This window comes from Aythya ferina (genome assembly GCF_964211825.1).
Source record: "Aythya ferina genome assembly, chromosome: Z".
Taxonomy (NCBI): Eukaryota; Metazoa; Chordata; class Aves; order Anseriformes; family Anatidae; genus Aythya; species Aythya ferina.
The window spans coordinates 30,350,087-30,373,626 of NC_140299.1; the positions used below are offsets into that span (position 1 = coordinate 30,350,087).

Sequence of the window (23,540 nt, forward strand, 5' to 3'; positions counted from 1 at the left end):
TTTGCAGCATATGCAGCACAGCCTGTTTCCCCAGAAGAAGATAGGTGACTTTAACATTAAACTGCAAAAATTCCTGTTTCTTCATTGCATTCTAGTTCCAACTCCACTGTTCCAAATCAAGAAAACAGCAAGTTTTCCTCTTTGCAAATTTACAAGAAGTACTATGTCTTTCAAAGGTTTAGCAAGATCTGAACATGTATTGCTTTCTTATTGCTCTCCTAATCTTTTATCTTGACCCCAGCATCTCTCATTTCATAAAACGTAACACACAATGATCTGGAAAATGAAGCATTACTACAGACTTTTGAATCTTCCACATTGACCTTGCATATGCTTTTATATAGTTAAAACAGCACCGCAGGTCTGAACAAGTGCATTAAAAATGCTGACTTACAGAACAATGGAAGTAAACCCAATTGTACATGTTTCCAGGTTTATTAAAGTTGACAGACACTGCTGCTTAATGCATCAAGAACACTGTTACAACTTGCAAAAGAAAAGAAACCACAAATGTTTGTAGAACACCACCTTTAAAGTTTTCAACACTGTTAATGGGCTGTTCCTGATACAGAGGCAAGACACCATTACAACAAAGTTTTTTCCACTCTGAAGACAAAGGTGAAGACAAAACCCCCGAGCACAGCATACCACATACTACAAAACTGCTTTAATTTAATTATGTTAAAATCATTCATTCACATTCAGGTAGAGCTTTATGTCATTTGTTTTTTAAGTTTTGTGTATAAAAAAATACCCATATACTTAAAAAAAAAAAAAACAACACAACTCTAATGAAAGAAAAATACAGTAAAATAAAGTTTAAACATAGATTGCTATTAACCTTTTTGAGCACAAGTATAGGGTATAGAATTTTCATTAAGGTTCTTCTAAAGGATCATGTTTGTAGAAATTACTGAAATTACAGCAGATGTGTGTTATGTTGGGGTTTTCTACACCAACTGTAATGTAAGAGACTGAAATTACACTTCAACATCTGCTTCAGGCACATCAAAGCAGCCTCTCATCCCTCCTGTTTTCTCAACCCTCTGGATATTTTGAATTTCATCCAATCCCTGTTTCAAGTACACAGTTAAAATTCTTGTGCTTTTATATTGTGCTCTGCACTGCAAGCTTTGCTGTTCCCCATGATCTACTTCAGCATAGCTGTCAAGATGCAACAAGCCTATTACTATTGACACGACACCATCCAAATCATGTTTTATATCCTAATTCATCTAAATCCAGTAATAACTATTTTAAATGGATGTCCAACATGCTAGTTGCTTATGGAACTACCCTTGTGAGCCTGTCCTTCTATCACAGACGTTCACTTGTCAAACATTTATAACTCATCACCTTCTTGAAAGATAAGAATGTTTGCTCTTCAGATGCCTTTTCACTCCTTGTCTACATGTACAGCAAGACAAACATTGAGCTTCCCAGAAGAATGTTATTACCTTCTGGGTGTGAAGATGTGGGAAGTCAAAGTCTGACTTCAGAGATTATACATCCCCTCATATTCAGTACTACCCTGTCTGCAATACTGACTCAGAATACCGGCACAGTAATAATCACAGCCTTGAATCAAAGATACAGATTCAACAACATGATTACATCTTCCATTTCATAACATGTAAAGTACCACCATATCTGTGGCAACAGATAAAACATGGTCATGTTCTCCATTAAGTTTTGCTCACAGTAGTTATGCAAAGTTTTCAGCTAACACCTACCCAGTCAATCTATATTCATAAACGCCATGTTTTGGGTGTCCCCTTACCACTGCTACAGCAAGTCAGTAATTTGGCAATCACATTAATTGAAACATGAACTGTAATTCAAATTTGGCTGCCTTAGAAAAATCCATCAAAAAAAAAAATGACTTGTCAAAAATTAAGGAAAGGTACTCACTTTTCCATTTCTGATGATTTGTACTATGTTCCTTGAAAGTATAAGAGGCAGAAAAGAGCAATGATTGCTATGAGCATATTTAAATCAGTATTTTTGTGAATTCAGAAGAGGTTTAACCAAGTCACTTTCACTGTTCTGCACTGAAAGGATATTGTCAAAGAAAAAATAAAGTTTTAGAAGAGCATTGAGGAATACTATTTAGCCTTAAAAATGACAAAACAGTAAGAAGCAATTTCTGTTGCATAGCATCATCATGAGTTCATTTCTCCAATCTAATACTCTCCTATCCAGTTCAGCCTAATACATGTAGGACTAATGGAGATTTCACAAGCATAGGAAGGTAAACTATCATATAGATCTGCAATCCTCTAAGAAAATTTTCCTCCAGCAAGGTCAGAATAACAAGGGAAATCCCCAAAAGATTAAGAGATGAAAGACAAAAGAGTACCAAATTTGCAGGACCTTTCATATCATGCTCAGGACTGCCTGTCACCTACAGATGACAAACAATGTCTCCATTGGAATGGAAACAGTGATGCCATGTCAGCATAATTTGGGACTATACAGTATATCAAGTCATTAGACAGGAAAACTCAAAGTGGAAGAGAGGAATCTCCATCATTTGTCATTCAATGACACAAGAGCTCCGTGTTAAGGTAGCAAAACTCCAAGCAAGCACCATTAGAACACATGGCAGAAAGCTCTGCTCATCTCTTCCGGACTTCCTCCTGTACTAACACACTTTTCTTCCTGTTTGAAAGTGACAATGAAAGGGAGTAACTCTACACCCACAGTGTTCTCTGACAACAAAAATACATATAATTAAAACCTAAGCTCAGATGACTAACTGCATTATTTCTCAGTAGATACTGGTTTACTGTTACAGAAACTTAAAAATATACAGGAATTGTTTCCTGCATTAAGTTACCTCTGGTGACATTAAGCTCCTTATGACAAAATACGGAATTGGAAAAACAGCAGCACATAGCATCCTACTGCTGAATTTACTCTTCATTCATGAAGAAGACACATATTACAACTGAAAGAACAAATGTTTTAACTGACATAGTTTTTGTGGTGTAAAGTGCGTGAAGTGTGAATATGAAAATACTTTCTAATGAAACGCAGTGTAAAGCATAAAAATGATAATTGGATAAATCATCTCCATTACAATCCGGTATTGGACCAACTATAGATAAGTCTTGGAATTAAGATACTGTGAAATCCAAGCTCTAGCTATACTGGTTAATATATGTGAGGAATAAGGAAAAGCCAGGAATTTCCATCTTTACTTTTACTATCCAGTGCACCAAACACAACATACAAAATTGAAAACTGAATGGAAGAAGGTTCTCTTTTGAGAGAGTATCAGTTAAAGACAGGAATTAGAACTGGAAGACCTGTCTATACTCAGGAATTGCTATTCAGTATATTAGAATGAGCATTACAGTTTCCACCAGCAGTGCAGGATTAAGTTTTTGATCTACTCAAGATCAAGAATTCTTTAATGTTAGAGACCGCAAATTAGAAGTTAAAATAAGAAAATATTCGGAAATTACATCATCAAATATATACCAGATATATAAACACATTTGTTCTCTGAGAACTGTTAATTATGCATTTCTTTAAAAAAAGTCATGTCAGCATTTACAGTTCATCTAACAGCACTTCAATTTTTTTTCCTTCATCCTTAATAACAAAACAACTTGTAACTATAAAAGAATTCTGCTAACATGCTATTAAGTATACCAAGTAACAAGACTGAGGAAAACAGGAACCTTTTTTGAACCTCTCTTATTTTTGTTAGTGACATAAGAAAAGCAGTTACCACAGTAAACCTCACCTCTATCAATCAACTTCAAAAGCTACTTCCAAATATGACAAATATTGCTAATGGTAGTAGTCTCTCAAACATAGTCTATAAAAAAATAAACATTCTATTTGTTCTCAGCACTGCATAATTCATAGGAAGTAGATTTTTAAGCATGCAACATAAAATAAGACCTCCACTGAAGAAAGTGACATGATTTAAATACTTCCTCAGAAAAAAAAAAAAATGGTCGCCGTCCCTTTTTTTCCCTTACTGAAAAGGCTCTTACTTGCAATTTGGATTGTTACTTATTTTGCTGTCTGTTTTTAAGATGAAAACAGTAATACATTTGGAGAGCTAGCAGTAACAAAATTGAATGCAAAATACATTATTTTTTGCTAAATACTACATATTTGAAAAATTATAACTCTTAAATTTATGTTTAGATGTGGCATTGACATTTTTTGGAAGGAGGAATTTATGATTTACATGGTAAAACAGTTGTTTGGGTATTCTGCACAAATACTTGACATCTAAAATATAACCTGTTTTCTTAGCTTTAAATTTCCACTCAAGCTCTAGCTAAAATGCATTGGCAACAGTTCACTGAATTCTCTTTAAAAGATACTTTATTTTTTTTTAAACACAGTTTTTTGCTTTTGTCTCATTGCTTTACAGCTAAAAAACAGTATTTCACCTTCCAGTCTACACTGTCCTGAAACCAGGCCTGTTGCATCCTAAAATACAGTGTTTGAAGCAGTCTGATAAAACCTTACCCAGGTAGCTTAAGACTCAAGAGGACAGCAGATGAAGCTTACGGTGGTTCACATAACATCAAAAACACAGCATCTAACAGACAGTTTGAACTGACTCAACAACTTTGTGACCTCACTATTTTAAGATTGTTTTAAAGATAACTGAAATCTGATCTATGTATCACCCACCTAAAACACTTAACAAGATACTGTCCATATCTGTCATAGAGTATTTATGCAAATAGCATTTTAATCTCAATTGTTTGACTAAGCAGGAATATTATCAGGCCCACAGTCAATACAGTATTGTTTGGTGACCTAAGACTGCACAGCTCTAGCAGTAACAGCTTTAGAATCATGATCTCATGCTATTACTCTACATTTCTCTGGAACCTGGATAAAGTAGTAATATCAGAAAGGGGAAGAATATTGCCAAAACTGACGTGATATGCCATAGCATAGAGTAACTTCACGCTACTCTCTGAAGCTAATTCATTCAGATTCATTCTCCTAAATATGTTTTGTAATACACAAACTCTTCCAATGAGTTATGTTCTCTCTAGATAAATTATAGAAATGAATCATGGTTTAAGTACCTGACGAGCCTGTTTTATATGCTTATGTTATTGAATGGGAAGCAGTCACACTAAAATTAGTATCAGAACATCACCACACAATAATGCTGTCCCATTTCACAAAACAAAATACTGACAAATCTAAGAAGGAAAGTTCAAAACAAATCAGTAACCCCCTAATTTTTATGATGGGTAAAAAGCATCAACTTACCAGACTTGTGCTTCTTGTGTTTTGCTTTCTTTTTGATTATGAACAACTTGCTCTGGATCTCAGATTTGTAAGATTTGAATGGATGAAGATGAATTTCACGCCTTCTTTGCAAGTCATCAATTTTTTTCTGTAGATTTTCATTTAGAATATCCTTCAACTTCTTTTTTTTCTTTTTCTTCTTTTTTGCCCGCAACTTACTTAGTTTCTTATTATTTTGAAGTGAGTTCTCCAGCACTGTTTCTTTAGCAGATTTGTGGTAATCTATTTCTTGGTCATTATGAGTGCCATTGACAAGCACTTGGCAAGCTTTCAGCGTGTTCTCTTTGAATGGACTGATCTCAACTGTTACTCTGGCCATTTCAGCACAACCTTGCCCATTCTCTGCAGGTCTTCTTTCTCCTGAACTAAAGTCACCAGCCATGCCAACAATCTCTCCTGAACTAATTAAATTTCTCAAGTTCTCTTTATAACAACCAGTTTTTTTGATGTCACTGACTCCTGAGGTCTTCATTTCACAGTTAATCTTAATCTCTGTAGTGACACTAAAGCTATCTAAACATTTTTCTTTTTCTGGACAGCTAACAGTGGAATCCACACATTTCCCTGCTTCTGTCTTGGAACGAGGTAGCAGCTCTTCTCTACCACCAGAGCTGACATCCCCATTGCTTTTCCTTATGTATTCATGTTTTGCTTTCTCCACTTTAATACGTGGCACTCTTTTTACTTTGATGGGAGGGGATGGGAATTCAGGAGCCTGAAAAGGTTTTTGTTTGTAAATCCGAACATCTGCACCACAGAACTGTGGAAAATGAACATAAGCATTCTCCAAGTAGTCATAACCAAGAATTACTTCTCTGCATTCATGGATAGGCTGTCCTAGAACAGCATCTTGAACATCCTTTTGTGTTTCATACACAAAATCACAGAGACCTTTTAGCAGCCACACTTTTTGGTAGAATGGTAGTTCGTGAAATGGTTTTTCCTGTAAGGGATTAACTTCTCCAAGGACTTTAAAAAACTGGGGACACAACCCAAGTTTTTCTGCAGAGCTATTAGGATTGTCAGTCTGCCCTACAACATTATACCAGTGTTGGACTTTCTGTCTGAGTGCTGCTTCCCAAGTCCTGTAAGAAAGTGTTGGCCTGCGATGTAATGTAGATCTGCGATGAGGTGGACTTAACAAAGAAGTCATTATTTTAGATAAAAAAGCATTACACTGAGGCATCAGAAGACAACGTTCCAATTCATAGAACACTATTTCAGGTAGGTTTAAAATCTGTTGTGCTAAACAAAGGAAATGACCAATAGCTGGAATCTCCCACATTGTCTCCATCCTTGTAGGTGCTGCTTGAGCTAAAAGTGACTTTTCCCATTCTTCTATTTCTTTCTGACTAGCTTCTTCTGCTTCTTTTCTTTCTTGCTCTCTCATCCTATTAGGAGAAAGTTAACAAAAATTTAGGTATCACGTGGATTAAAAGAAACTGGAAGAAAAACAGATCAGAACTACAGCATGACAAACACATTTTAAAGTTATAAAGAACACAATACATAAAATTTTCATTTAGTTTTGTATTACACAATGCACCACTGCACCAAAATGGGAAATTATAGACTCTTGTTTCTCATCACCACTAGTTTAAAAAGGGGAACACATAAGAAAAAAAATGGCAGATAGCAACAGCTTAGATGTGCTAAATTATTTATTAGTTTTTCTATTTTTAACATGTATTCCCTTTAGACCCCATGTCTCTCCTTTTTGCCAGGATTCAGTATTACCAAAAAACAGCATTTTAGTAGTCACCTACCCATATAAAAATCTCTTAAAACAAATGCCAGATAACTTACTTTCAAATTATTGCCCTGTAGCTTGTGTCATGTCACCTACCTTTTAACTCCCTTCTTCAGTATACAAATATGAACACCTAACTTAAGTGCTTCATTCAAACACAAGAATGTGAATTTCTCTCCAAGGAATAGGCTTGTTACTAGTTTGTGTGCAATGGTGGTCAAAAAGGAAACAAATATCAGGATGCATGAAGAATGTGATGGAAAATAACACTAGAAATAAAACATCATTATATTAATAAATGGTTTTCCCTCACCTGAAAAACTGTATTCAGTTCTGGTCCCCCTATCTAAAAAAGGATAGAGCAGAAATAGTGGGTATTCAGAAAAAGAGGTTATTGGTAATCAGAGTCCTGTAAAACTTCTGAAAAATCCTGGACTCTATACAAACCACTAGCAAGAGGAAACATGATAGCAATATACAAAACTAATATGAAAAGACTAATTGAGCACTTCTATTTACTTTTATTTGCAAATTCATCATGACATTCAAAAGCAACAAGTTTAAGAGGAAAAAATGCTGCGCCACTTCAGGTAGTAAGCTAAAGGTAATTAACTTACTAGAACACAGGATATGTTAATTTAGTTCCAAAGTGACAAATAGGACATCCATGTTAATTGTAACAGTATCAAGGTTTACTAGTAATAGGAGGAATTCTACTTCCGTGTTTAAATGGTAAACAAACATTTTTGCCTCAAGGCATGACCAGAGCAGATAGGATTAGCATACATTGGTACCTACAGGATTATTTTTTTCAGAGCTCTTCCATAACTTCTCAGATCTTTTCCTCTAAAGCTTCTATCACTGACCACTGCTGGAAACAGTCACCTGTGCATATCACTGATGTGAACTAATAATGGAATTCATGTCCTCATTTCCAGATTGCTAACCTCCAATTACTTCTCTTCATATGTAAGTATCAAATAAATGTCATCTATCCATTTAAAGCAGCAACACTTTCCAAATTCAACCAAAGAATAATGGTATATTAAAATCTTTCTTTTGATGTAAACCTACCTGTGGTTTCTAGCATGAAGAATAAGCATGTTCTCAAAGTAATATCTAAATATGTCAATCTCAAGTAGTGTGATAAAACTAGTTTGGTCCACATTTTGGTATCATGCAAGAGAAATATGCCATGACCACAAACTATAAAAATGTGCATCCTCTGTGTGTTTAAAGTGTCATGTAACAGAAAGTTTCCACTAACAGTTTTATCTCCTATGAACAATTAAATTTCAAGTGACTTGTTACCAAAACTTGGTCAGAAATTTTTAATACCACTTACGTTCATCCCTGTTGTTAATGGACCAATCAAATGCTTAAGACGGATTCATGTAAAATTAAATTAAAATGCGAATAGGTCAGTAAATTCCCAGCTTCACTCTCCCAATACATTAGTAATCAAACCATATAACTAACAGTATCTAAAGGCAAATCCCACTTTGTAGTGCTGATTTAAAAATATAATGAATGTGACCTAAAGACAGAAATCTCACTTGCCATTTTAGGTGTATAAACCAGTAAAGTCAACAATACAACTTGCATAGGTAAAGTGAGCACCTTAAAAAAAAAAAAAAAAAAAAAAAGGAAGTGAAGGGGGAGAGAGAGAAAAAAACATTTGATATTTAGCAGGATAAACATCCTTACATTGAAAAATCCTCTGGACAAACATTTGGCTTTTATGCTGACAGCAGTTGTTAAGAAACTGTTGTTTCCTACTTTTATTTACATTTATCAGGGATATGTTTGCAGACTTGCACTGTGTTTATAATAATAACACAAACTATCCTAAGGTCAGGCTGACATTTCCACATGAACAGAAAAAAAATATTCTTGGAACACGTCTGTAGCAGTTATTTTGTAGCTCTCAAATGGATAAAAGCATAGTACCTGACCTTAAAACTCAGCAGCCATGCTCCCCAGGTAGAGGGATTACCTAAAACAGAGTCCAGATACAACTCCCCACATTTCTTACCATTTTCTACCTTAAGTCAGCGGACACATCTCAACAGCTAATTAATTCTCACCCACAACAAATTTCATTGGTATGTGAAAGGAGGCAAGATTATAGATATACTTTTTTTCCCACTTAATCCATAAGACTGCTAAGAGTTTGAATCATTTTTCATAACTCTTTTCAGTTATGAATCTGTATTATTTGTCTGACAGCTCCAAACATGGCAAGCATACTGCTTTATGCTAAAAGGTAACGCATTCAAACTTGGATGGCAAGGTACAGGAAGTTGTTTTAATTCTACAATAATTGGCTTCTCCAAACATTCTTTTAAAAAACAAACTACTAAGCTAAAAGCAAAATAGTAATATTATGCATTATTCTAAATTAAATTAACATTTAATCGTTATGAGGACACAAATATGGGAATGCTTTTGTTACTTCAATTCTACACCCCTAAAGTCTTCCATCACATTATCACATATTCAGCATATTTTCACAGAAACCAGTTCATTCCTTGCTCACAACATCCTCATAAAAGGCAAAATTGAGACTCTATAAGTACACGTAATGCAAAGATTTACTAATTTAAATGATTGACCTGCAACCTAAATTCCTCAAATGTTTTAGCAAACGTGTGAAAATTAAGGACCACATTTCCAGAGGTGATAAAGACATTGAAGTGCGTCATATAATTTTCAACAATCCAAAGCCAAACAGAAACTTAATTCCCATTGAAATAAACCAGTTTACTTTCTATTATTTACTAGGGTTTTAAAACTATGCCAGTAAGAATCTGTACCTATGCTTTGGTATCTAAGTGCCCCTGAAGAGGCAGGCATTTCCAATTATATAGTAATTCCACAATTATTGTTAACAAATATGTAAGTCAGTATCTGTATTAATATGCTACTAAAGTAGCATGTAACTAAGCAGCTGAGTAGAACTTCAAAGAAATGTAACTAATAATTCAAAGAAGATATTTGATATTGTGATCATTAGAACAATTTACCAAAAAGATAGCTCATAAGTAAGATTGACAAGAAAACTAAATTAGACGTTTTTCTAATTGTACTTGGGGAAAAAAAAAAAAAAAAAAAGTGCTTTACTGCCATATAGAAACTACCAGCTATAAAACAGTGAAATGCAAAGGCATCTTCTAAGCTGGATCTACCATGATGAATAAATGTATCAACTGGGGGAGGTTATAAATAAATAATTAAATGAAAAACTGTGCAAGAAATGGATAGACAACAAGAAAGAAGGAAATTATCTACAAAGTGTACCTACATGTATATAAGAAATAACAAAAAGATTCAGAGTAGGATCTCTATAAAATTAACTACAGAAAAGAACAGAAGAATCACACTTTAGGATATTCTTCCAAAACACGCAACTGAAGCAAAGCTTGTTATAATAAAAAAACATAACCCAACAACAACAACAACAGAAACCATCATAAGATTCCGGTGCCTTATGAGAGGAAGTATCTAAAGCAAAGGATTATACTTTAATATGGACCTCAACTGACCATTTCTTTAGCCACAAGGCTGAATTCTATAGCAAGGCTCCAGCATTAGCAACCTTGCTCACCTAGGGCTAGAAGTATGTAACTCAGGCAGCTAAATATTCTAAGCTATTTAGCTAATACTATGATTATTAGCTAAAAAGTATGTATGTTGACAAGTCAGCTGCGTAGCCAGAAAGTAAGTACTTTTTTTGTATGTCAAACTGCCCAGTTTCAAACAGGGTAAACAGCAGGTGTCCCTGTCCAAACACAACCAATTTGCCAACACACAAACAAGTTACACTACCACATTACACACAATATTATGGGAAAAATTATCAGCACAGGAAGACTGGGAGGAAAGAATAGTTCAGTACATTAGAAATTAAAAACTTAACTGCTTCACCCACTTGAGTTGAGCATCACATTCTTTCACAATTATACTCAGACATGGGATAGCATATTTTACAGTAATACATTTGGACATTCAGTTTTTTAGGAACAGTGATAAAAGACTCAATGAAACAATCAATATTAATAATCAATAAACTGTATCTAAACAAGTAATGCTTTACTTCTAATACAGTTTACACCATAAATATTACTGTAATACATTAAAACAATTATAAATTCCTCATTAACATTTTGTGACCTGACAAACAGGTGGATAATTGTTCATTATCACACATTTTTGCTTAAGTTTTCATTGCTAATTTAGGACATGCTTTAAGTAGACGTAAACAATTTCAATTCAGGAAACTTCACCTGAGTTACAAAAAATGAAGAGAGACTGAAAAGCAAATTCAGTAAAAACCGGCACCTGCCAACAGATGAACTCTGTAGCTCTATGGAATGCTGCCGTGGATTTACCTAGAAGGAAGGCACTGAGAACTCCAGTGAGCTACCCAAGGCTGCAATCTTGCATGCTCTTTTGAATAGTACCTGTTCAGTACTAACCTTTATGTGTCAGATTTCTAAAAAATAAACGGATTAACCGTTTTTTCCTTACAACAGATATGAATATATTCAACATAATCCATTATTTTATCAGTAATCCAAAATAAGCTTAGCAAGTTGCACTACATTTTTGAAGGAAAATGGTGTCTCACCTTTGTGTTGCAAGAATGTGCATCTATATATAAAAAATACTAAGGAAAATTACGCATGTTGTCAATAGTACGTGGATATAAATGATGTACTGCTAATTTTATAGGCCTTACAATTTCCAAATCTTTTTTTCTATAAAACACCTTCACAATGTACTTGCTGAACACCTGCATTATGGTGAGCATTACAGTGAGCTGAGAAGCAACTGGTACAGAGAGGTGTAAGTAACTACAGGGTCAATCTGTCAGTAAATAAGAAAAAAAAATGAAAAGATATCCAAAGCATGATTATTTGAGTATATCAATATAGTTCAAGTAATATCCAAACAGCTATTTACTGAAACATTGTTTTTATTTACTAGTAAGTGTCATAGTCCAAAATCATAACGCATAAGGAGGCAAGCTAGTTAAGAAATTTTTCTGCTCTTGCAGAAGGTTCTGTAAGATCAGTGCCATGGAGCACCCTTCCCACAGGATCTGGGACTTCTGAGTATATTCAGATACAGTATATTCAGATGTAACCAGTGATTATTACAGTTTTGTAGGAATGTGCTTAACAAAAGTGTATGAAAGGAAAAAACTTGAATAGATAGGTTCTATAGACTGTATGGATTAACTAAAATCCTATTAGGATGTCCTCTTTCATTCCTGTGTGACCAAGTTCTGGTATCTTGAATACAAAGTTGAACACAGCTCACGGGAACTCTACCAGAGAAGTAACAACCCTAGTGGTCTTTGGTTTTTGCAAAGCATGAGGTAGATTAGAAGACAGACACTATAGTATCTAGGAAAGAAGTAGTCTCACAATCAACTCAGCCAAACTGTATGGCTTCAAATCTGTTGAAAATGATGATAGCCTGCAAAATGAGAGTGCACTGATTATATATGGGAAAAATCTCTAGAACTGAAGTGTGAAAAAGTTGGATGTATTTTGCTTCCTAAAGCAAATAGTTATCATCACACTTCACATTCAGAAACAGTTTCTCAAATTACTATTAAGGTATACATGTTTATGAACACCACAAACAACTGCCTGAATTACACACCTCTTAAATTTAAGACATTTGAAAACTGCGAAATCCCACAGAGTTTACTATGTACATACTGTAAATTTGTTACCTAACTGGCAAGGTGAAGTGCCACATTGGTGAGATAATAGGAATGGCACTTGCAAAGTTAATTTGCCTCCAGCTATCAGAGAAGGAAGCACTGACAAGCATAATTACAGTCTAGTTCTGTGATAATTTTGGTATTTTTTTTATCTAATTTTTGCATGTAAAACAGCTGAAGAAGTACAATAAAGCATGGCTGAGCTAGCCAGAAATATTGTTGAGGATACTTTCAGTTACTATTTAAAGTATCAAAATCTGAAAATAATGGCACCCTTGAAGATTATACTACTTTAATATATTTTTTTTAACAAGGTGGTAAAGCAAAAACAAATTCCTTTATGTGTGGATGCACTGTGCTTAAGTCTGGGCTCATTCAGGAACTAAAGACAAAGAACATTACAAAGTTTAGTGATGTAAGGGAGCCTCAAGGAGCTATCTCTGTTAGAGAATTAAGATGATATGGCTATTTCAAGATGGAACAAAATAGTTTTTCCTTTTACCTTTTTTCTTCTTTTGCTCTCAGCTGTTCCTCTTGCCTTAAAACCTGAACCATCACGGACTCGAACATGCCTGCTGACAAGCCTACTAAATTGCGAGGTGTGGAACGACGTCTTGTTGAAGTGCATGGTGTTCCTTTCTCATCTTCCTGCCCATAGCATCCTCTAGATGTTACTGCTATCGATGTTTTCTCTCTTAAATGCCTACAAGAAAAATACAAGTCAACTTACAATTACAGTTTCCCTTACCAACTGTACTTCAACGCCATCGATAGATCAAACATATTTACTCAGGACTAAAACAGTTATCGTTCACTTGCCATTCATTAGAGTTGCCATTTGAAAATTCCTTTACGAAAATGTAAAATTTAAAACAAATAAAATACCAAGATGTTTTCATATCTGTTAAGGATGATGAATACCTATCTCAATTAACCAAATATTATTTGGAGATTGAATTTCCTACTTCAAGCCATAAATATTTGGAAAGAAAATACTTCCGCAAGACTTCAGATAAGAAACTAGAAGACACCTAAAAATACTGAGAAAACGTATGCATTTATTGTTGTTGTTTTGATAAACAGTTTAGTTCAACTGAAAAATTTAAAGATGTAGGCCACTGCACCATGAAGTTGGTTCTGCAATTATGTTTCATCTTATATGTTTTGAAGTACAGCAGCACAGCTATTACGAGAAGTGACACTGTCACAGTCTCTGAAAACAGGAGGGAAAAAAAATAAAATCCAGCCCCCCAAAATCAACCTCCACTCTGAGGTAATTTTCTGTGGCTTGTAATATCTGAGAATCACACAGTCAACATTACTGTAGTTAAGGAACATTGAGCGAAACACTGATCTGAAAGGAAGCAAAGATGATCATTACAAGAACTACTTCTTGTATTTCATTTTAATAATAAACTAATTCTGTTAAACAAATCTATCTGATACAAAATTTAAAAGAACTTTGAGACTTCTAGATTCCATAATCCTTTCCATTTCCTACAGATCTTAGAGACTTTTTCCAAGCTAGTACACACAGACATTAAAAAAAAAAACACCACAAAACACTCCTTACAAATCCCTGAAATGTTAATAGAAGACTCACTATATATCAAGGTAGAACAACCTTTAGTCTAATATCTCTTGTTGATTAGAACAAAAGAATGTGCCTTTGTGAAAGAATGACAACAGCAATTTTCTTTTAGTAAATATACATATTGCTATTTGACAGCATCTCTCATAAACTGATTTACGCAATTTTTAATAAAAAGGCACTGAGCACTATCATGTCCTATCAAGTCCGGTAAGTACTCATTTCATTCAACAAAGGCTTCCACAAAACACCCTTCACTTCAACACAGCTGAGACATTGCCATCACACAACACAGAAATGAACCTGGGGTGAATCTTACAAGCTCTGCTTGATTAGCTATTTATTTTCTAGCAGTAATTCCTTTACGTGAGGATTTATTTACTTGTGTAAAATTTGATACTGCCAATTTTCTCGAGTAAAACTTCACACCCTATCAGAGGTTCAGCTCCTCCTGTCTACTCCTGAATTGTCCCAATGCTACTGTTATGCAAAACCATGGTGGCCGATACACCAGCACAGTACACGTTCACAGTGTCTTATTCAATTAAGTTCTGCACAGCATTCAAGTGTTCCCACTATAGAGGCAAGGTTCTTCTTACCAGCTGGCAGCAAGGCTCTGTGTTGCTAGCAAGTTTAAGCTTGATGGACATGGACAGCTTTACGCATTTCCTAATACCATTCCTTGTTCACTTTCACCCTCTCCCAAAAAAAACATCTCAGCTTTAACGTGCAAAACATTAAGTCACATGGAAGACTACTGGGCCTTTCACTGTAAGAAGCCACCGTATTTTTAATGCAACTAAGCTGTGCCTATGTCAAATTCAAGAGAAAACGTGGATTTCAGTTGTGACTTAAATTGGGCTTTGTACAATATGGCTTGAAAACCTTCCATGGTCAGCTGCTTTGGCTGAGAAACAAGCTCCTGCCAAGCATTTATGTTTAAGCATATTACAATTTCCATTTCGCTATGTAAGCCTGTAACTACAATATGCCAGGTGTTACCTTCTGTTTTATCATGCATATTTTCAAAATACATTCTGACACTAAATTACATATTTTAAAGGAAGCACTTCAGCTCAGCATTTTATTCTTACTCAAAGGCAGTAAGAAATTCACAGACTACAATTACTATATAAAATGTATCATCTACTTGAAACCGAGAAGGGTATTAGTTTTAAAGAGACAGTCACACAGAACTTGGGCAGCGTCGCTTGCTTTTACCAGCATAAAGGAAAGAAAGGAGCATTTGACATCTTGTCCAAGCAACTGTGTCTCCATAGTCCTAAAAGGCTTCTTTCAGAAGTAAAATCTTAGTCAGGAAGTGCTAACCCCTATTTTGCATTTCAGCATGCCCATCTTTGGTGTTCCCAAAACATTTTTAATATTTGAATGGTCCCAGTAAGCACCACTCTTCTTAGCATAAGTGCTGAAAGCTTGAATGTTTCACCCTATCGGGAGCCATTCAAATGTTTTTCTGTTTGTTTGTTTTTAAATAAGCGATCCAAATAGTGCTTTTTACATAAAGGCGAACAGAAGGTTATGTTCTACTAAAAAAAAAATGGTATGGGGGGAGGGGGGCGTGAACCCATACCCTCCTGTTGTACTTCATGCAAACGGCATACACCAGAGCCGCTGTAGAGTTTTTTACACCTACCGGGACAGCAGCGCCAGTTTCTGTTCCAGCATCATCTCCAGCTTCTGGGCCTGCTTGGAGAGCCAGTGATCCACCCCGTGCAGCCGGTAACATGTCTCCAGCATCAGCCGGAAGTCCCCCACGAAGTCCGCTATCCCCGCGTACTGCCCACCGAGGAATTTCTCTTCCATCTTCAGCAGCCACATCCCCGCCGGGGGAGCGCAGTGACTGGCACCATGCCCCGGGAGGGAGCCACCCCCCCCTCCTCCTTCCTCCTTGATGGACGCCGGATCCGCCAGCGGCTTCAGGAACGGCGCTGTCAGCGGCCGGTGCTTCTCCAGCAGGAACTCGCGCAGGATGCGGTAGCCCTGCTGCAGCTCGGGGCTCAGCCTCTGCTCCCAGCCGCTGCCCGCGCCCTGCCCTCCCGCACCGGCTCCATCCTCGCCGCGGGGCCGCTCGGGGTCCATGTCTCCCGCTCCTCTCACGCACGGGGCCTGCGCGGCTGCGGCGGCTCCGGGGGTATGGTGTGAGGGCAGCTAGGGGCCGCCGGCCGGGCGGAGGGGCGGCATGGGGCTCACCCGGGCACCGAGACGCGCGGCAGGGCCCTCGCCACGCTCCCCCACGGCGGCGGCGGCGGCGGCGGCCTCAGCCCTGCCCCCAGCCGCGGCCGGGCGGCGGCGGCAGCAGCAGCAGGAGGAGGAGGAGGAGGAGGAGGGGACGGGGGTGGCCTCCCCCTGCCGGGCCCGGGCCCGGACCCGCGCACGGCCCCGCCCGGCGGCCGCTCCCTCGCCCTCAGCGGCCGCCCCCGCCCGCCCTGAGGGGGCTCCCCCGGCCCCGCCCCGCGCTGTGTGAGGGGAGGCCGGCGGTTAACGGCCCCGCGCGGCCGTTGGGAGGGGAGGGGAGGGGGGGAGGTGAGGTGGGGGGGGGCTGGAGAGGGGCGAGAGAAAGGGACGCGGCGCCCCGCCTGGCGCGCATGCGCAGCCAGCTCCGCGGAGGGAGGGGGGGTGTGGGGAGAGGGTGTGTCATGGGCGCCAGGTGGGGTGGCGTCATCAAAGGGCGACCGGGGGGGCGGGTGGCGATGGCCTCAGGCAGGGGCGGCCCCGCCCCGCCCCGCCGGGTTCGCAGCCCTCCACGGCCCGCCCCCCACCCCAGCCCGTGTCCCCAGTTAACGCTGCCCGTGTCCCATTAAAGCTGTTTGGCAACCGATGTGTGCTGCGGTGTGTGAAAGCGGTGGGGTCCAAGCGCCGCAGTGCTTTGGGGGGGTGCTGCCTGGAGCAGCTTCGGGAGCAGAGGCTGCTACAAACAGCAAAGGGAAAGGTGGAAGTGCCCCAAGGGGCTGGTGGGTGTGTGGGGAGCTGGGGGTCGGCCTCTTCTGGCAGATAAGCAGTGATGGGAGCACAGGGAATGGCCTCAAGGTGCGCCAGGGGAGGCTCAGGTTGGAAATGAGGAGACATTTCTGCTCAGGGAGAGCAGTCAGGCACTGGGATGGGTTGCCCAGGGAGGTGGTGGAGTCACCGTCCCTGGCGGTGTTCAAGGAGAGGTTGTACATGGTGCTTGGGGACATGGCTCAGTGGGTGGTGACATTGGTGGTAGGGGGGTGGTTGGACCTGAAGAAAGGTCTTTTCCAACCTCAATGAGTGTGTGATTCTATGATCTTTTCATATTCGCCCTTAGACACTTTCCAGTCCTACTCCACCACAGCAATGGTCATCAACTAACAGAGGAATGTTGCCTGGGCTCCAGAGGGGCCTGCAGTATTGTTATTATGTATTTGTGAGAAACTTGTGCTTGGAGTTTCAAGATAACCCCCTCCAACATACATATGTGAAAAGCTTAGGGTACCTTGTTATGAGAGAAAATGACTGCACAAAAAGAAAAGATTCAAGGATGTTTACTGTGAGCAGCCCACGACACCTTTAAGACATCACTGTCTTCTCCGAATGGTAACTCTGCAGAGATCATTGCGGAAACCATGCTCAAAACACACTCTTGACAGGAATAAATCATGATATGTGACAAAGTAAAGTGGAACCATTCCTCTATCATCATTGCCTTTTCCATTCTAAGGACACCAGGAAATTTCCCTCTGTTCACCCCTGTTTGGTCGGAGCCAGCTTTTGTAAATGCTTCAGTCAGGCTGTTTTTCTACAAGGACAGAAGCAGTAGGTGTAGCACCCAGCTCACACTGAAAAAGCTAAAGCTATCTAGCTTTATCCTCCAAAACTTCTTGAAATAAAAACTTGGAAGGAGTGAGATCAGACATCCCCAAATTCAGGAAGTGGTTGTGGAGCTGAGGCAGTGGCGTACCTCCAACATGGAGGGCAATGCAGCGACCCTGGCGAGAAGACCCTTTTTCATCAAGCAGTCAGCCATCCACAGATAGGTGAGGTGAGCACAGCCATGCACAGCACTGTGTTGGGGCCTGCATTGCACTGTGCGTATCCCATCGCCTGAGGACAAACCCAGACAGCCCATTGTGAGAACGGCTGGCAGTTCCTACTTCGTACCAGCTGCTGTGCCACCTGCATGACCTTGCCTTTGTCTAAAACTGCAACAACAAGTTCCCATGCCAGTGTCTCGTTTCACAACAGAAACCCTGTGTAGAGATGTTTTCTTGTAAGAAAATCCTGTTACAACCTGAATAACCAAATGTGGAGTAATTCTTCTGCAGACAGGGCCTGCATGGTGTGGTGTGCCCTAACTGGGGGCCCATTTGGGGCTACTCTAATCATGGTTCCCAGCTTGTGAAGTGCTGAAAGATTACTGTTCGCTATTGCTTTATAGTGTTAGCTGCAATAAATACCATAATGGACCAGCATGTCCTGGTGAAAAATGGAGGGAATGCTATTTTGTGTTTACTCTGGTATCTTGGTAATAGTGCCCAGCACGTCTAGCTCCCACTCCAGGCTGCAGGTGCAGGGTCAGCATCACAAGGACAGAAGTGGTGGGGGTCTTCCGGCAAGATATATGGAGATTAAATCAACTGCAAAAAAAAAATAAAGTATGGTATTTATTAATCATGTTCCTCTTGTTAGGGTACTGTGTGACTGCACCCCCTGTTCACAAGGGCTCTGCCCTTTGTGCCTTGCTGTGTCTCAACCCCTGTGTAATTTTTTGCTATGGAGCTGCCACTCCTGCTGCTCACTGATTCTTGCATTATACCAACCTATATCCTCTTGTGATTGCCCAAAGCATGTCAGATGCACTCCAAAAGGCTTCTTTCTTCCTGACTTAATAATGCCTTCACAAAGACTAGAAGTAAAGCTAATGGAGATAAGCTTGTCTAGAGATAAAGTGAATTGGACTTGTGTCTGGTAATCAGTGATCATCTCTCCAGCTGCCAAAAACATCTCAGTGCCCAGGTGCCTATAATGATTTCTTTGAGGTGGCAGTCTGTCTTCTTAATGAAATAAGAAAGAATTGTTAGGCTAAGGAATATGCATCTTTGTGTTGGGAAGAGAGACCGTAATGAAATACAAACTCAGTATTTTCCACTTTTGTTTGTTTGGTTGGTTGGTTTTGTATTCCTACAAGTTATGAATTTTCCTTCAATGCTTGTCCTCTCAAAGTATTTTGTAGGTCTCTCCTGGAAGTAAGGATGGAGACAAAATTGGGTGGTTATATTCTGTGTGTCTAAGTAAATAAGAGCAGTTTTTTCAATGTAGTTTAGCTTTCAACTTTGTAGGTTTTTTGTTGTTTTGGTTTTGGTTGGTTGGTTGTTTTTTTGTTTTGGTTTTGGATTTGAAGAAGAGCTTTTTTGCCTGGAAGCTCCTTTATACATTCTCCAACAATACCAGGTAACCTAATAAAAGTTATTGCTCCTAGCTACACATTTGGCCTTGCCTTCAGGCTGTGAGAACTTGTAGTCAGAATTTGATATTCAATTTATGAACAAATACCATGCCACAACAAATAATTTTCTCCATTTGTGGTGTGATAACATCTCAACCATAGTCAGGTATCACTTAGAAAACTGATATTTAGTCTGTGGTGGTGAGTGAAATATAAATATCAAGATTACACTCTGAGGTTAAATTGGCAGTAAAGAATGGAGGCAGATTAAGGAAGCAGAGGTCACAAATCAGGATAATACCCTTTATTGGGAACAGTGACTTCTATAAGCAAAACTATTTAAAAGAGAAATTTTTCAAAGTAAGCAACCATAGAGAGATAAAAGAGTGACAAAGCATCCAGTTCTGTGTCCAGTTCTGGGCTCCCCAGTACAAAAAAGACAGGGATCTCCTGGAAAGAGTCCAGCGGAGGGCCACAAAGATGATATGAGGCCTGGAGCATCTTCCTTATGAGGAAAGGCTGAGAGACCTGGGTCTGTTCAGCCTGGAGAGAAGAAGACTGAGAGGGGATCTCATCAATGTGTATAAATACCTGAGGTGTGGGGGACAGAGGGATTTGGCCAACATCTTTCTGGTGGTTTGCGGGGACAGGGCAAGGGGTAATGGCCACAAGATAGAGCACAGGAAGTTCTGCACCAACAAGTGAAAGAATTTCTTCACGGTGAGGGTGACAGAGCATTGGGACAGGCTGCCCAAGGAGGTTGTGGAGTCTCCTCTGGAGATATTCAAGGCCTGTCTGGACGCCTAGCTGGGCAGCCTGCTCCAAGGAACCTGCTTTGGCAGGGGGGTTGGACCCAATGATCTTTCGAGGTCCCTTCCAACCCCTTCAATTCTGTGATTCTGTGATTCTGTGAAAAGGTGTCTAAAATGAATTATAGTGGAGAACAGATTATAGTGTCTACCCATAACAACTGTAATATGTTGTTTTTGTCTTCTGTAATGAAAAACATATTTCATTCAAAAAATCGCAAAATAGATGATCGATGCACTTGAAAATCTTGCCACATGAGTGCACTGTTGCATAAAAACTGCACCCTGTGTCTACTTTAAGTTAGACTTGGAACTCCATTTCCAGCAAAAGCAAACAAAAACTGTAGACAGTATGTAACAGTGATAAAATGGAGTTGTGTTTTGCCACATCCAGTGTTAAGAATAGGGGCTATCACCCATGTAACAAACAATAACATAGTTCAGAACAAATATAGTTGAACACTTAATAACACTTAATAGCACTTATAAATTGAACACTTGAAGAGGCTGTATACTGATTTCTTTCCAAAACATCTCAATTATATATACAATTTTTGTAATATATCTTGATGTAGATTTACATAATTTTAACAATTAAAAAAATGAAAATGTGACTTTGGATGATCTGTAAGAGACAGAATGGCACACTAAATGAGCCCATCTACATTCAGGCTATCACAAAGATGGCAAGAACATTTGCAGTTGCAATGTTATCCACATTGCATGAAGTTGTTATGGAAAAGTTCAAGTATTAGGTGCCTAAAGATATACTATAAAAGGGAGAAAAGTGATATGTGCTTGGGAAGGAATAATCTTCCATACACAGTTTTCAAAGGATGGGATAATCTTGCAAAGGAACAGAGGCAACTATCAGACATGACCATATCCTCTACCTGTGGTATAACTGCTGGGTAAGGGAACCACAGCAGGTCAGGTAGGTCAAATTCAGGGATCTGAATTTAAGAGAGCATTTTAGGCAGAGTGTGAAAGGATCCACAACTGCTATTGACACACAGTGGCAATGTATATACTTGGTCTCTTTAGAAATAAAGGCACTTCCTGCAAATTACAGAATCACAGAATTTTGTGATTCTTGATCAGACTTGATGAGATGTATCTGTGGGTCCTGAGAGAACTGGCAGATGAAGTTACAAAGCCACTGTCCATCATATTTGAGAGCTCATGTCAGTCTGGTGAAGTCCCCACTGACTGGAAGAGGAAAAACATACACCCCATTTTTTAAAAAGGAAAAAAGGAGGAGCTGGAGACCAGTCAGTCTTGTGACAAACCAATTTGTGTTTTTGCAGTACAACAGGTTTTTGAAGTAGAATGTGTTTTTGTAGTAGAAAAACAACCTTCTGGATTCAAAGGTATTTGTGTAGTCATAACAAAGGTAAATGGTAAGTAGATTAGGGAACAGTAGAAGGCCTCACTGTTCCAAAGTAAGGGGGAAGACAGAAAAACAGGATGAGCAGTGCAAGAACAGTAAAATAAATAAATAAATAAATAAATCACAAGATCTCTAATCATAAGAAAAGAGTTTAAAAAAAAAAAAGGAAAAAAAAAAAAAAAAAGGAAAAGGGAGAAATTAAAGGGTTGATCAAATAAAATTGTACATATATGTTACAGAAGAGTGTTGAGTAGGTTGTGAACTCATAGTACGCAGCCAGTGAGGAAGTGGGAGAAATCAGGTGTCGGGTAATAGCAAATATAAGGTTATGATATATAAGGTTATGATATGCTTTCCATGGGGTGCTCATATTTGTAGGACACCCACCATTGCAATCATGAATAAAATACCTTCACAAAAGACCCTGCCTGAAGAAAATTATTCTCACAGTCTTACCTCTGTACCTGGCAAGACCATGGATCAGATCCTCCTGGAACTATCCTAATGCACATAAATAACAAGAATGTGACTGTTGCCAGCCACCATGACTTCACTAAGGGCAGATTGTGCCTGATAAATCTGGTGGCCTTCTGCAATGGGGTTACAGTATTGGTGGCTAGGGGAAGAGCAACTGACATCATCTACCTGGACTTGTGCAAAGTATTTGACACATTCCCACATTATATCCTTGTCTCAAATTTGGAGAGACATGGATTTGATGGATGGACTACTTGGTGGGTAAGGAATTGACTGCATAGTCACACTCACAGAGTTGCAGTCAATGGCTCAATGTCCAAGTGGAGATCAGCAATGAGTGGTGTTTCTCAGGTGTCAGTAGTGGGACTGGCACTATTTAACATCTTTGTTGGTGACATGGACAATGGGATCGAGTGCACCCTCAGCAGGCTTGCCGATGATGCCAAGCTGTGTTGTGCAGTTGGCACACTGGAGGGAAGGGATGCCATCCAGAGGGACCTGGACAGGCTTGAGAGGTGGGCCTGTGCGAACCTCATGAGGTTCAAGAAGGCCAAGTGCAAGGTCCTGCATCTGGGCTGGGGCAATCCCAAACATGAATACATGATGGACAGAGAATGGATTGAGAGCAGCCCTGAGGAGAAGGACCTGGGGATGTTGGTTGACAAGAAGCTTGATATGACCTGGCCATGTGTGCTCACAGCCCAGAAAACCAACTGTATGCTGGGCTCAAAAGCAGCGTGGCCAGCAGGGTGAGGAAGGTGATTCTTCCCCTCTGCTCTGCTCTTGTGGGACCCCACCAGGAGTCCTGCATTCAGCTCAGCCCCCAGCACAAAAAGGACATGGACCTATTAGAACAAGTTCAAAGAAAGGCCTTGAGGATGATCAAAGGGCTGGAGCACCTCAGCTGTGTAGACAGGCTGAGGGAGTTGGGGCTGTTCAGCCTGGAGAAGAGAAGGCTCTGGGAAGACCTTACAGTAGTCTTCCAGTACCTAAAGTAGCCTACAGGAAAGATGGGGAGGGACACTTTGTCAAGGAGTGTAGTAATAGGATAAGGGGGAAT

At 39.3% G+C, this 23,540-nt stretch overlaps 1 protein-coding gene and 1 long non-coding RNA gene across 4 annotated transcripts in view; one reads left to right on the top strand and one right to left on the bottom strand.

Moving 5' to 3' along the window:
• The window catches only part of BRD10 (bromodomain containing 10), a 59,957-nt gene extending 43,051 nt beyond the window's left edge, over positions 1 to 16,906 (bottom strand). For 2 of the 3 annotated variants that reach the window (XM_084505284.1, XM_084505283.1), the window contains exons 1-3: positions 16,034 to 16,906; positions 13,291 to 13,491; positions 5,263 to 6,692 (exon numbers count right to left, since the gene is read on the bottom strand). In XM_084505284.1, coding sequence (XP_084361410.1) covers positions 5,263 to 6,692; positions 13,291 to 13,491; positions 16,034 to 16,479 — 2,077 coding nt within the window. In that variant the 5' untranslated portion in view covers positions 16,480 to 16,906. Of the gene's footprint in view, positions 1 to 5,262; positions 6,693 to 7,364; positions 7,398 to 13,290; positions 13,492 to 16,033 lie in introns of those variants that run through there. The other variant, XM_084505285.1, reaches the window with a different exon arrangement.
• Positions 16,907 to 17,164: 258 nt separating this feature from the next.
• Positions 17,165 to 18,845, top strand: LOC311427531. Its single transcript, XR_014687404.1, has 2 exons — positions 17,165 to 17,229; positions 17,687 to 18,845. It is a non-coding gene; the product is annotated as an uncharacterized lncRNA (long non-coding RNA).
• The last annotated feature ends 4,695 nt before the right edge of the window (positions 18,846 to 23,540 follow it).